Source organism: Petaurus breviceps, unplaced genomic scaffold, assembly GCF_028583685.1.
Source record: "Petaurus breviceps papuanus isolate PSGF00001 unplaced genomic scaffold, PetGlider_PUasm1.0 37, whole genome shotgun sequence".
NCBI lineage: Eukaryota > Metazoa > Chordata > Mammalia > Diprotodontia > Petauridae > Petaurus > Petaurus breviceps.
This window is the reverse complement of record NW_027186296.1, coordinates 16,982,834-16,998,572: the sequence shown is the minus strand read 5'-3', so window position 1 is coordinate 16,998,572 and position 15,739 is coordinate 16,982,834. Positions and strand designations below refer to the sequence as shown.

Genomic DNA, 15,739 nt, shown 5'->3' with positions numbered 1-15,739 from the left:
CATTTCTCTGGACCCTCTCCACTTCTGTTTTTTTTTTTCTTTTTAAGACGCTTTGGACAGCACAAAACATTTGTATGAATTCATCCTAAATGGAACTTGTCTCCTTTCATTTGATCCCCCAAGTGTCTCGTCCAAATGAAAATGGTTTTTATCCTGCAGTGACTTCTGCCCCTGGAGAACTGTTGTCTCAGGTGTTCAGTGGAGCCATGTAGTAACTTAGTCTAGCTGTTTAATTTGTCTGTCTGTGGTTTTCCTAGGGCTTACATTAAACTCAACATGCCAGGAACACACATGCTTATTTGCAAATTGCTCCTAATGTTCCTTTAGCCAGCTCTGTGCCTGCCAAGCTAATGGCAGGTCTTGGGTCCTTAGAATTATTCCAGGTTTGATACAGCCCAAAGAAAGCCTTTACTTGAACTACAGACACACAAATAGTACCCTTGCATTTCTGTTCTTTCCTTAGTTGGTTCACTCCTTTTTAACTTTGTACTCCTTAAGCCTATTATTCAGAGTAGGAACATGATGGAGTGAATGGAGATCTGGTCTTGAAGAGTAGGAGACCCAGATTTAATTTATACCTCTGACACATTCTGGTTGTGTGTCCTTGGGCAAGTCTCTCTCGGTTCTCTTGCAACTCTCTAAGACTCAGTTGTAGAGTAGGTAACAGCAACAACAACAATCACTGACTTGCATATTGGTACAGTGAATTTCTTCACTCAGGAGTGAAATCACAGGTCCAACCCCAGTCTCTCTCCTCCTTAAAGTTAATAGCTTTAGGTTAATCAAGAATTGTTCCTAAAGAAAATTTCTTTTTTTCTTATTGAGGCATTGTTTTGTTTTGTTTTTTTCCTCGTGACATTGATTTCAGGCTTCCTGAATGAACACAGAACTACATTTTGGATATAGCAAATTGCTAGCTATCTTCTGTATGGGTGACATTACTTTAAAGCCCTTTTAGATTACTTGCCACTTTTAGATTACTTTCCAGAAGCCACCTTACTTTGGACTTTGTTTCTTATGGATTAGGGCAGTCAGTGGTGCAGTAGATAGAGTGCCAGGCCTAGAATTAGGAAGACTTATTTTTGTGAGTTCAAATCTGGCCTTAGACATTTACTAGCTGTGTGACCCTAAGCAAATAATTTAACCCCGTTTGCCTCAGTTTCCTCATCTGTAAAATGAGCTGGAGAAGGAAATGGCAAATGACTCCAATATTTTTGCCAAGAAAACCCCAAATGATATCATCAAAGAATTGGACACGACTGAAACAACCAAACAACAGCAATCTCATGAGTTGGCCACTTAAGACATCCATTACTAGTAATAAGGCAGCCTTCCTCCTGAAGTTCCCCTACCTAACAGCATCAATTCTTCCCTTTCTCCTCATTGCTACAGACCTTGCTTGTTTCTCACCCAGTCCCCCACCCCCTTAGGCATTTCAGGTTCCAAACAACTGACTTACAAATGAACTTTTGGAACACAACACATTTATAAGCTGGAGACTGTCTGTACATACTGAAGTTTTGATTGCTAACTTTGAATTTTTTGGCATTTTCAGTTTCTGGCAAAACCTTAATGTGAGTCGAGTTTAGGGATGTATTCTGACTTGGAGTATGTGGAGGTTCCAATGAAGTAAATAGAATCCTTATATATGAATCCAAACTCAGTCCATGTTTTAGGGTATTAATTTTAGGTCAGCTGTTTCGACAGACTTAGGGACTGGTTCTATAATTGCTCTGCATCTGGAACTCTTGTTCAAATCAGTGTAAATTTAGGGTGTGGATCAATTGCAGGAGTGTGTCCAAAATGAAATCAAATCACACATGTATTCTTTTTAACTGTTTCCTACTTCTGCTAGGAACCTGATTGCCCGCTTTCTACATTGTCTGATATAGCTTCTTTGCTTCCTCATGAAAAGTCAAAGACCTCACTCTTTGTTAAGCAAGAGAAAACATTGAAATTGAAATGTTGGCTTTCCAGAGCTCCAGGTCTTGAAGCCAGTCCAAAACCTCCAGTTACAATTGTATGTGTAACAAAGTGCGTAACTAAGATCCCGTACTGTATTGGTGAGCTTGCATTGCTGTATAGTGCCAGGGGACAGAGTTCATTGATTTGTATGGATCATCGGAATGATAGTTACTTCATGTCACATAAGACTTAGAGAGTAGTTTTATTTTTTAAGAGGATAAAACAGTATTTTCTCTACAAAAAAGTAAAAAATATCATGGAAACTTTGCTGGTAAGCTAGAATTACATTTAAAGGTAACTTATTCTCAAGAAAAGGAGAATGAATCTATTCTGTCTTCAACTTGAACAAATAATGTAAAAATCACTATTTAACTACTGTTAGCCTTTTTATCTCAAAGTAGTTAAATGGCTTTGGTGCTCATGTGGGAATGGAAATTAGCTCTTGGCATGACTTACTTTAATTGAAATCAGTTTGTGGTTTTAAGTTCCTATGCTGCTTGACAGATGACATCATTTCCTATGCTTTTCCTAATCCCCTCTGTTTTTCTAAGATTGTATGAAGCTAAGTTTAACTACAAATTTAAAGTAACTATACACCTTTTCCTGACCTACTTAGGATAGGGTCCAACCTTTTTCGCCAAATCATTTTTCTTGTATACTTGTACATATTTTCATAGTTAAAAGGTATTTTAGGCTGAGGAATTTTAATATAATCTTAGCAACCTAAATTTAATAATATGTTTAAATCACTTTCCCAGGGGTTTGAGCTCCACAATAGTGCAATGAAAAAAGTAATTTACTTTATACGTGGAGAAACTGAGGTACAAAATTATTCAATAGCTCCTCTTATGACTTAGGATCATGTCCACACTCAGACTACAACTCAAAATTTCTAAGACTGTGTCTTTCAGCACAATCTTTGACTTCAACTTCAAATAGCGTTAGTCAGTAGAATTAAAATACAACAATAGGCAGATTATTTTAAAACCAGCTAAATAATCTTCAGAATTTAAGATGACAGATCATTTCTTGAGTTCTTTATTATTTGCTCAAATGTTTTCATGCTAGGGAATATGCATTTCCTTGAGGAGCCAGTGGACTATTTATTTTCTCTTAAAGCTTATAGTGCTTTTTTGACCACCACCACCACAATTTCTATGTCAATCAATCAATCAATCAATCAGCAAGCATTTATTAAGTACCTATTATGTGCCAGGCACTGGGCAAGGGACTGGGAATACAAAGATACAATAATGTCCTCACTCTCAAGGATCTTGCATTATATACAGCTAGTATGTCTCTAGGTATATGCAATCAGTCAGTCAGCCATTTATTAAGTGCTCACTGTGGGCCAGAGATTACAGAATAAGTATACACAGAATAAATCCAAGGTAATTGGGGTGAGAAGGCAGTAGTAGTTTAGGGGCTAAAGGGAGTTGATGTGTAAAATGCAGTCCTTGAGTTGCATCATGAAGGAAGTAAAGTAAGGGCTTATATAAGGCAGAAGTGGGGAAGGACTACATTCCAGTCGGGGGGGGGGGAGAGTGGCAGGTTTGAAGAACAGGACAGCGAATTTGGCTAGATCATAATGTACAGGGAGGAGAGTAATATATAATGTATAATGAGGGGTGGAAGATAATTTTTAGGTTACAATCCTGAGAGATTGAAATAATGGTGATGCCCTTGGCAAAAGAGGGAAATTGGGAAGAGGGGTGAGTTTGGAGAAAAAAAGATAATGAGTTCTATTTTGGACCTGTTAGGTTTGAGATTTCTCTGGGACATCTAGTTAGAAATGTCTAGTAGGTAATTGGTGATATGGAAGTGGAACTCAGGAGATAATCTGGGGCTGGATATGTAGATGTGAGTCCATCTGCATAGAGATGATAATTAAATTCAAGGGAGCTAAAGAGATCATGAAGACAGAATATAGAGAGAAGAAAAGGGAGACCAGGGGAGAGCCTCGGAGAACACCTACATTTGAAGGTGGGTGGGATATGGATGATATCTAGTCATAGAGACAAAGAAGAAGCAGTCAGATTGGTAGAAAGGATACCGGAAGAATTAGTGTCAGAAAGCCCCAGAGAGAATATGCTGGAGGAGAAAGTGCTCAATGGTGACATGCTGCCAAGAGGTCAGAAAGCATAAGGAATGAAAAAAGACCATCAGATTTGGCCCTCTGAGAGCTACTTTACAGTGGCATTGAAACGTAAGAGTGTGTGTTTAGGCATTTTTCTCTTTCAGAGGGAAGGCCTGGCAGTACACCAGGCCCCTTTGCACCTGGTCAGATGTGAGAGTTGAGTGGACACATCAAACTTAAGTTTGTGTCTCTACAGAGAAAGGATAGAATTCCTTCTTCCTGGTATAAATCTTTTGAGGGTTTTCTTATGCCAATTTGTTCCCTTATCTCTTGAATAACCTGCAACGTGGTGAACAGGCAGAAAACCCCAAGTTTGCTTTTTTTTTCTTTTAAAGGCACTTTATTAACTAGTACTCAGCATCAATGGATTGTACATTTTAAGAGTTGGAAGCTACCTCAGAGACAGTATCATTTTACAATTAAGGAAACCAAAGCCCAGAAAGGTTACAAAGTACTAAGTAGCAAAGTCAGAATTTGAACCCTGGTCCTTCGACTCCAAAACTGATTCTTTCTACTTTACCACCAACATAGCCCTGAAAAAGTATTATTATTATTATTATTAACTTGTGGTATGACTGAGCAAAATCCCAAATTTTCCTATATCATAATTGCAAATACAGTGTGGTAAAAAGTTTGTATTTGCTGTTCTAATGACAGGATCCTACAGACTAGTCTTCACAGGTAAGGGTCCTAGGGAAGATTATCCTGCCATATGAAAACTGTATGTGTCTTGGGGTAAAGAAGTTTATAAAGTTAAGTGAAATGCCTCTCAGTAGTCAGTCTCCTTCAGGCAACCTTCCACTTATTGATATCATCAGAAATATCCCAATCCTGGTAAGACTTCATCTCTGGGAATTTCTTATTCATTCAGACTATTAAGGTTTTCTGAGGTTATTGTTTCAGAGGTATCAGATTTTAGCTCAATGAACTATGGTTAAATCCTCATCCAACGTATTTGTGTAGGGTGCTGCTTAAAAGGCAGAGATCTTTCACAGGATCGTACAGCTGGAGCTGGAAGGGACCTTATCTGTCCTACTCCACCATTTGCAGATGAGTAAACAGTCCAAGTTGGGGGAAGAAACTTGTCAAGTTCACAAAGATAGTAAAATAAATAGCAGCACCAGAATTCAAATTTGGATCTTGGGACCCCCAAGACCATATTTTTTCTCACTGTTCTATGCTGTCCCCCATGTTTTTTTCTCTCATGATATTTTATAATGGCTTTTTAACTCTAGCTCTTTATAACGTGTTTTATAGGCTTACATATGTTCTGACTAATTATATCTCTTCTCTTGATCATCACAATTTTTGGGATGAATATATATAGATGATTAATCTCCATGATACCGTAATACAAAAATATTAATGACAAACACATATAGGTCTACAGCATGATTTCTTTATAACAAATTTGATAGTACAAATATTGTTACTCTTATTTTATGGAGGAAGAAACAGGCTCAACAAGTTTGACTCAATTCATTAAAAATAATAACTAACATTTATGTTTTGCTATAAGATTTGCAAACAGTTTACCTAAATGATCTTTTTGATCATCTCAATAATATTGAGAGGTGGGTAGTGTGTATTATATTTCCATTTCATAGATGAAGAAATTGACCATCAGAGAAGTTTGCTTATGATCACATTAATTAGAATGATTTGCTTATGATCACATTAATTAGAAAGTAACAATGGCGGGATCTGAAAACAAATTTTCCTGACTTCAGGTCCAGTGTGCTGCCTGTCACACTTTAGTCTAAATAAGGTTTGAAATAAAGAACTAGCTTTGAGGGTCGATTGATGCTGATATTAAACAAGCACTCTTTCCATTGAAATCATTCCTATATCTCTCTGATTTTTTCAATCTCTTGGAATTTCTGTTCAGTTTTTTATTTTTATCAAGTATCTATTTGAATCTAAAGCTTCTAACTGGTTTTTACATGAATTTTTTTGATGGGTCTGTCATCTTAGTATGAGTGTTTCCACTATTATTGAAAGTAACAATTTATTTATGCTTTCTTATTCTGTGGTATTGTCATCTCTGCATTACATTTTGGTTTTGGTTGTTTTTAATATATAAATCCTGCCTAGAAGATCTGCTGCATAATACTCTGGAAACCTTCCCCTGGATCATTTTGTGGCTATCAGTACACTTTGGCCATCCGTCTGTTGATTCTTAGACTTGCTACATGTCTGACCTGCCTCCCTTTTTGATCCTATTCTAAGTAGTATTTAGTTTCTAAGGAGGAAACAGGGCAGCGAGGTGGTGCTGAACTTGCAGACAGACATGAGTTCAAGCCCAGCTTTAGACACTTAATAGCTATGGCAAGTCATTGTTTGTAAAATGAGGATAATGATAACATTTACCAGGGCTAGTGTGAGTGTGGAGCGTGACACATAGTAAGAGCTATACAAAAGTTAGCTATTATTATTGTTCTTTAGTAGACTATCTTTTCCACCAGTTCTCTCATGTAAGTCATCATTAATGATGTGTTACCGCATATCTACTCATTCCACCTTGTATCTGTCCAATGCCTTTTAGATCATTTGTTGTTGTAATTATACTGAGATCCCAGTGTTCTGTGAGCCACTTAACTAGTTAAGCATTATAAAAAAATATATAGTCCTAGCCCTCCTGGCTGCTCAAGATGTACTTTTTTGTTACTGGGTATGATTTGTGCTTCAGGAATGACATCTAAGTGGCCAGTTAGTCTTCATTAAGCAGGGACATCACTTAGTAAGTATCAGAGAAACTACTCAGACTTTCCTGTGACTAAATGTGGACACTGTCTTTATTCATTAGTTCCTAGGTATTTAGTGTCCTCTTTAGAAAATTATTCTCAGGGGCAGCTAGGTGGCACAGTGAATAGAGCACCGGCCCTGGAGTCAGGAGGACCTGAGTTCAAATTTAACCTCAGACACTTAACACAAAAAACTAGCCATATGACCTTGGGCAAGTCACTTAACCCCAATTGCCATACCTTCCCCCCTCCAAAAAGCAAAAAAGGAGAAAATTATTCTCAGCAGATAAGAATGGATCTTAGTTATTTAACAAAAATTAAAAATCTGTTAGAAACGTGAAAGCCATACCTTATTTGTGGAATATAAATCATGCTAAATTGTGTTTATCATCTTTAATCTTCTCCTGAATGTAACAAACATGGGAATACTGATAGATACTTTTTCCTTCATGAGAGTTACTTACTGAACATCTTTAGTGAGCTACTCAGAATGCTTAACTACGTTGTGAAAAATTACTGCTCTTTTTTTTTTTTTAAGTACAACACTGCAACATCCGGTGTATGAATGGAGGTAGCTGTAGTGATGATCACTGTTTGTGCCAGAAAGGATACACAGGAACACATTGTGGACAACGTAAGTAGCTTTACATTTGTATAGTTAAGCTCATATGGTAAGAATCTAGTTTCCTTTTTTAAAAAATTAATTAATTTTTGTTTTCAACATTCACTTTTAAAAGATTTTGAGTTCTAAATTTTTTTCTCTCTCTCTACTCCCCTCTCCCCAAACTGTCATGCATTATGATGTAAGTTATAAATGTATGATAATATTAAATATATTTTCATATTAATCATGTTATGAAAGAAGAATCAGAACAAAAGGGGAAAACCATGAGAAAGAAAAAAAAACAAAAGAAAATATTATGCTTCAATCTGCATTCTTTCTCTGGATGTGGATTGCATTTTCCATCACAAATCTTTTGGAATTGTCTTGGATCATTGCATTGTTCAGAAGAGCTAAATCTAATAAGAAAGTGAACCATCACACAATGTTGCTGTTACTGTGTCATTGTTCTCTTGGTTCTGCTTACTTCACTCAGCATCAGTTCATGCAAGTCTTTCCAGGTTTTTCTGAAGTACACCTGCTCACTATTTCTTATGGAACGATAGTATTCCATTATATTCATATACCACAACTTGTCTAACCATTCCCCAATTGATGGACATCCCCCCAATTTCCAAAGGAATCTGGTTTCTAAGTAGCATTTGGATATGTATGGTTAATAAAATTAATTTTGGGTGTCAATAAAATGAGCTTTGGTGGTTGGGGAGTGTTTGCAAAAAGAAAAAAAAACTTTGAGCATTGGCAAAAAGAAAACCCCAACAACCTAGGATTCTAATTTAGCTTGGCTACTGACTTTCTTCATAACCTTGGGAAAGTCAGTAAGCTTGTGAGTAGACATTTATTGAGGGCAACTACTATGTGTCAGACATTGTGGTAATCACTGGGGATTCAAAGAAGGGCAAAAGGGAGTCCCTGCTCTCAGGGAGCTCGTGTTCTAGAGCATGTAAATAAATAGTTATGTTCCAACAAGCTATATACAGGATAAATTGGAGATTATCAGAGGGAAAAGAAGTAGCATTAAGAGAGATTGGGAAAGTTTTCTTATAGAAGGTAGAGTCTTAACTGGAACTGGAAGGAAGCCAGGAGGTAGAGAATTACTCTCAACTTCAGTGGTCCTCAGTTTCTTCATCTATAAAACGAATTGTTCGATTAGATGATCTGTAAGGTCCTTGCCAGTTCTTAAGTTTTATATGTCCGTGAACTGTTTTCTAGCTTCACTGTTATAATTCAGTCAACGATAAATTATTAGGCACTTAATTACAGATCCTTTCTCTAATCTTTAAATGTATTTATCTGACTAACTTCTGTGATAAAATAGAATTTCTGACTTCATTTTTGGGTTCATCATCCAATATTTTTAATTCATTTAGTATACTTTTGATATCATACATTCTTTAAGTGCATTTAAATTAAATACATCTCTGTGTCATCTTATGCTTTAGGTGGTGCAATATGTGCCTTAGTGGTGGCAATTTTCTTTTGAGTAGCCTCCTTTCTGGTTTTGTTGTTCTCAAGTATACTCTTCTTTCCAAGGATCTAGCTTCTCTAAACTCTCTTACATGGTATTTTGACTTTGGTCTTATATGACTTTTACTTTTGTTCTGGCTGTCCTGCTTGCTAAGGAGGTATAGACAAACCTGCTGGCAATTTGGATCTCTGTCTCAGCTTAAGACAGGAGTCACAGTTACAAACATTTTCTTGCTCATGGCCAAAATGAGCAGCCACAAGTACCCTGGTTTGCAGTTTTGGCAGAGTCATAGAAAGCAAAAGTCATACTTAGGAACTAGGACTCTTAAAGATCATTTAGTTTAACTCCTATATTTCAGAGGAGAAAACTGAGGCCCATGGAAATGGTGTCATTTTCATAGTCACACAGAAAAGTCTTTGAATAAGCTAAATCAGGGTATCCCAAAAGTCTTAGTTTAATTTTTAATTTAATCTAATTGTAATAATTAATTAAAGTTTAATTTAAGCTACTAAAGCTTAAAGCTACACTAAGACTTTTGGGATGCCTTGTATGTAGAATTCCCCTTTACTTTTGCCCTTCCCTAAGCCAATAGAGTGTAAGCTCTTTGAGAGGCTTACCTCACTTGTGCATTTGTAGTGCCCAGCACAATTTGGCATATAGTAGGCATTGAATGTTTGATTTGGTGGATTGAATGAGTGAGAAAGCATTTGTTAAATCTTTACAATGCTCCTTATGATCAAGATATTTGAAAAAGAGGCCAGCAAATGGAAAATGCCGCTATAGAAAACTTTGCTGAGGGAAGAGTTGTTGTTCAAAGCAAATAGTTGTTTTTTTGGTTTTTTGTTGTTTTTTTTTTTTGGTGAAACTCAAAAAAGTTGAACTTTCTTTCTTCTCACCATAAATCAGCACACTTTCTGATAGTGTGTACTTCTGTGTTTTTTGAATAATGCCTCACAGAATAACGCAGAATTCTGTCTGAGGGGCAGTTTGGCTCCATTGGGTAAGGCTGGCGGAAGATGGCGTGATTTTTTTTATTCATAGCAACTATTAACAACCATTAAATTATGGAGGGGTTTTACTCTGTGTTGATGGACACATTGATGAAATTACAAATCCTTGAAGTCAGTTTTATTTAATGAATGCTAATGTTTTATTAGAAAAGGTACTGTGTTAATTTAGTTATGTAGCCATAGCCAAAAAAAAAAAATCCTGTCCTAGTGAGGATAAGATTTTCTGTACTTACTTACCTATGTTGATTAGTGAATAGTTCCCATAATCTTACTCAAGGTCTTTCCAACATGGCAGCTTGCCAGAATTTGTATTCTGGCATAACCTTTGATAACTCGTTCCCTTCCATGTTCAATAGATTCCTTGGGATGACCTGGAGAAGAGTTGCCACAGGATGGGTAGGCTCAGATGGGTTATGATCTGCATCATCAGAGCAGACATCCAAATTGATGAGAATGCACATCCATTGGGGTATTTGGAATGTCTCCTCAAATACTATACCTAACAGGGAATGGGACAAATTTCTTTTCCATAAGAACCTCTGTTCATTCTGCAAAAACCTCTGGAATGACTATACATCAATGAGAAAAATATTCAATCTACGAAGTTTGCTTCCATGCAACTTTCAAAAAGACATCTATTATAAAAAGAAAACTATTTTATACTTTTTTGTTTTCAATTCATACCTGAAAGCATTGCCAGGGAGGAAGTGACCCATTGCACGTCACTCCTTACATATAGAAGTTTACTGCAGCATTATCTATTGAACTACTTACTCAAGACTACAAAATAAATGTTTAAAAATATACCTATAAAGGTGATCGGTTGTACACTTTTATTATTTTGCTCTTTCAGTAGTTAAGAATGACATTTTGATGGCATCTAATATTTGTTTTTTTTTCTTTCCCTTTTTTCTCCCTGCATTACAGCTGTCTGTGAAAGTGGTTGCCTTAATGGAGGCAGATGTGTGGCACCCAATCGCTGTGCTTGTACATATGGCTTCACAGGACCCCAGTGTGAAAGAGGTAAAGACTATGTATTCTTTATATAGAAATATGTTGTGGACAGAAGTCTGCCTTGGGTGGGGCAATTATTTTGGCTATACGATTACTTTATGAGCTTTGCTAAGTGGTTTCAAGTTGATTTTTGAGACTTCTTTTTGTTGTTTTCTATAGAGACCACTGCTTCTTTTGGTTTTATTACTGGATACTCTTCATAATCGTGTATCACCCTTCCTGCTAAGATTATATAGATGAGTTTATATTCTAACTTAGTATTGTCTTTGGCAAGCCATCTCTTTCCACGTAGTATATAAGGTCATTGTTTTCTAAGTCATTTTCTGGGCTCTTTTTATCTCCTTGTAAAAATTAATTTACATGGGTTAAACTTGTGAATAAAATTAATATAGTCAATATTGATGTCCTTTCTGTTGTCCATTTACCATTTTTTTCAATTTCAGTAACTTTAATTAAGATTAAATCATTTTAATTGCACACCATATATTTTTCTCAATATTATTCTTTTTGTAAGTGACATGTTATGATCTTAGCCCTGACAAGTCAGTCTGACTGAATAAGGACATAATGCTGACTCCCAGGATTATTCTTATGTTAATAACAAGTCTCTTCCTGTCTTTTAAAATGTAAGAGTTTTATTTTTTTATGTTGTTATTTGTTGCTCATTGTATCCAATGCCTACTAGTTCTTTTATTATTTAAGAAAGTATTCATGATATTTAGACTAAAGACTTCTGTATAATATTACAATTCTCTGGTCTCATTTCTTTTTCCAGAAACCCCCCCCGCCCCCATTTTTACCTTTTTTTCCAACTTTGTTTTGAAGCCACCAGGTATTAGTTTATGTTGATTTGATTTGGAAAGTCTTATTAAGTTCTCAAAATTTCTCTACCATATCATTCTCAGCAGCTGATGTTAGTGCATAAATTGCCATCATCCTCAAGATGGTCTTTTTGCATTATTTATCATTGCAGTGTGTGCTGACCAAATATTCCCTGATATTTCCTGAAGCCGCTAGGTATATGATGAAACCCATTCTTGCCAATTCCTTCCTTTGATTCTTCAAGGAGTACTTCCATTTAGTTGTATCTTCCTTCTTTCTTCTTTTATTTATGACAAATGGAAGATATGGATTCTTTTGCATGTGAAGTTTGCTGAAAAGGGGACAAGAAATAACATTAATGTGAGGAAAACAAAAAAAAAATGCACTTGTGAAGAAATACAAAATATTGAGAGGTGCTATCTGGTTTCTGAGAACCAGAAAAAAAAAACTGGCTCTCAAACGAATATACTTAGAGGACATGTTTAAAGCCAGAGCCATTACTGAGATAACATGGCTACAGTGTTGTAGTCCATTGGGTCACTTACATGTGACTATTTTTTAGCACTTTGAAGTTTATAACTGAGAAATTATGAATCAAATAACTGGGGACTGTAGGGAAGATCATCTAGAGATATTGAGTTCATACTTGATAGAAAGGTAGAATTTTTTGAGTTTTACCACATTAAATAAAAATGAATCTTTGACAACCAGGAAGCACTGACTTGATTTATGGAAACTATATGAAGCCAGAGAAAAGACTTTGAGAAGATGCTATTATAAAAGAATAAACAGGAACATTAACTGAGCTTAGGAAGAATCACAAGAAACTGGGGATAAAAACAGAGAAGGTTTCTAGCTGAGACAGCTGATTTCTTCAGCTACTTTGATGCTAGTCTGTTGATTTGGAGGAGAGGTAATACTTTGCTGATTGGCTGGAAAAATGCTAGAGCATCTTCTGAAAGCTCACTAGAGGAGAATGTTGAATTCTGTTGCTTGCTGGGGGGCCATTGGGACATATTGCTATCTATTTCCATCTATAGCTTGAGAGAGGTGAAGCCTCTCAGGTATGTCAGAGTTGTCTTCTATTCACCTCTAGTTTGAGAAGGAAAAATAGAATGGGATGACAGTCTTTACATCTTCTTTGCTGGAAGAAGAAACTTGGAGCTGATTAGATAAAGCAACATCGCCTATTTGAAGATCTTAGAAACTAGGTAAACTTTGCTTAAAGCAACTGTTTGTCACTGAAAGAGTGTAACACTTTTTTTCAGCACTCTTTTAAAGCTGTGAGTTAAGAGCTCATTATTTCTTCATTTGCTTGAAAAAGTAGAAGAGAAGTGGTTTTGTATGGTATGGGTTGTTCCTGAAGGAACTGAGGACGTAGAGGTTTACAATTCATATTTGTGAGTTGCCTTGGGCACATGGGTTTCTGAACTCATGTACCCCTTGGCTATATATCTATAAGTTTGTGTTCACTCTTCTCCATGGACCCTTTATACTTTGATGGGAGAATATGACCCAGGTTTATGAAGTGGACCATATTTTCCTTATCTCTGCTTTTGCCTTCTTTTGAATAAATATTATCATTATTCTTGTAAAATCACAAGGAAAAAGCCCTATTGTTTAGTAAATGTTTTTTGTGTAAGAGTTGATGGGGTCATAGCCACTGATTTTATGTAAATAGCAAGCATACCAGAGGGGACTCAGAAACTACAGTGGCAAGTAATAGGAGTGTATTTCTCCCACACTAGGGTGTACCTTACGACCTAGAGAGAGGGCATTTTGAGTTACAAAGATGTGGTAGTAGTCCCTCTTTGAGAACACCAGTCCTACCAGGGTGACTGTAGCCAGCTCAGAGACCTTCAGTGGGTATCTATGATATACCTGGGCTACCCAAAAGTTCAAGATTGATTCCAGGCATTTTCATTGTCTCTTTCTCATGGCTAGAATTCTTTGCCTCCTCATCTCCAGGTCCTGGCTTCTGTAACTTCTTTCAAGTGGCTCAGAGCACTGGGCCTGGACTTAGGAAGATATGAATTCAAATCCTGACTCAGATATGTACTAGCTGTGTGCCCTTGGACAAGTCACTTAACCTCTGTTCACCTTACTTTACTTATCTGTAAAATGGGAGTCATAATAGTATTTCCCTCATAGAGTTGTTATGATAATCAAATGAGACAGCATCTGTAAAGCACTCAGCACAGTGCATGGCATGTAGTAGGCACTTAATAAATGTTTGTTCCCTCCCTCCTTCCTTCCCTTCAAATCCTAGCTAAAACCTTAGCTTCTACAGGAAGCCTTTCCTAATCCTCTTAATGCTAGTGCCTTTCCTTTGTTGATTATCTCCATTTTATCCTGTATATATCTTGTTTGTATGCAATTGTTTGCATGTCTTCTTCCCCATTAAACTGTGAATTCCTTGGCAACAGGGACTATCTTTTTACTTTCTTTCCCTAGCACTTAGCACTGTACCTGGCATATAGCAAGTGCTTAATAAAAATGGTTGTTGATTGACTGACTGACTCCACCAATATGCCTATTCATTAGCCACCAGTCAATCATTTTGCATTTAGTGTATCGAATCGAATTATCACCTTTACTTATTTATAAGATGTGGAAAATTAGAGCTCTTTTCAACTGGCCTAATGGAAGTATGAAGAGTATAAATAGAATCATGCCCTATTGGATCTTTAATCTTCTTAAAAGGATGCTGCTTGAATATAAGCTTTTGTGTTGAGAAAGAAGAAAATCTAAAAAGAGATCTTAGAAATTGCCTGGATTTAGAGCTAAAAGACTTCCCATTCAGTTCATTTATTCTTGTAGGTATACACAAATGAATGGTTAGCTCAGCAAGTTAAAGTAATTAGCTAATTAGGCATAGTTTCAATTCTTGTGTAAAGCATTTAGCTTTTTACACTCTATGGCTGCAGATTTCACTCCAGCCAAGGTTTCCACCAAGCTGCTTTTTGTGAATGCTTGTGCATGGCATTATATGCCTCTGGTGTGCCTTTGTAAATCAGTGACCTCCTCCTCCCCTTTCCCCCTCCCCTCCTAATCTTTAGTTTCACCATGGCTGGTTTGGGAAACTAGGAACCTAATGAATTAAATGACAAATGCCTTGAATTCTAGGAGTGATGTGAAGTAGGGAAATTGGGTAAAATTTTGAAGTAGGACAGATTTTGTCTTTGTTTTCTCACCTAATTTCCTGAATTCTGCCCATGTCACCTTCTACACCATAGCAAACCCCCACGCCACACTCCCACATGCCTATAACCTGGTCCTTGACCAGGAGTTTAGTGCCTTCATATGCTGACCGTTGGCCATTCCAATTCCTCTCTATCCCCCTCACCCCTTCTGTAGCAAGAGGTAATTTGAGGAAATAATAATCATGCCCATTTCTATAGCACTTTGAGATTTACAAAGAGCATAGAAGAGAGTAGTTTCAAAGGAGAGTGGCCAGAATTCTGACTGGGGTTTTAGGAATGAGGCAGTTGATGTAGCTTGTCCCATATGGGAAGTTTGGCTAGGTGGGTAAGGGAAATCAACAGTGGGATTGAGTAGTTTCTTTTCTGTATTGGGGAGATCTGAGGATATCTGAGGATAATTAAAGACAGAAGAGAGCTGGTGTTGTTACTTGGGTGTGTGATTCAGGATTTGGTAATGCTCTGCTAATTTATTGATTTCAAACATTTCAAAGGTACCACTAGGCCTTTGCAAAGTATTTGTCATACATTATACATGTATATATAACATGGTAATACTATATGGCTATATAACTTGGCTATATCTTCAGAAGGAAAATTAATTAGAGAGCAATGTGTTTTCAGTATTTTCATCATTCTGGCATAAATAACTTGCTATTGAGGGAAAAGGAATTGTGGCATGGGGGGTACTGGAGGTAATGGGATTTTTTGGCCTCAATTTTATATATTAGCCATCTAAATTAATTGATTTCCACTC

The 15,739-nt window shown here is 36.7% G+C and overlaps 1 protein-coding gene across 4 annotated transcripts in view; it reads left to right on the top strand.

Annotated features, from left to right (window-relative positions):
* Nucleotides 1–15,739, top strand: part of FBN1 (fibrillin 1) — a 305,284-nt gene that overhangs the window by 51,825 nt on the left and 237,720 nt on the right. For all 4 annotated transcript variants that reach the window (XM_069097991.1, XM_069097992.1, XM_069097993.1 and 1 more), the window contains exons 5-6: nucleotides 7,385–7,480; nucleotides 10,874–10,969. In XM_069097991.1, the coding sequence (XP_068954092.1) occupies nucleotides 7,385–7,480; nucleotides 10,874–10,969 (192 nt within the window). The remainder of the gene's footprint in view (nucleotides 1–7,384; nucleotides 7,481–10,873; nucleotides 10,970–15,739) is intronic.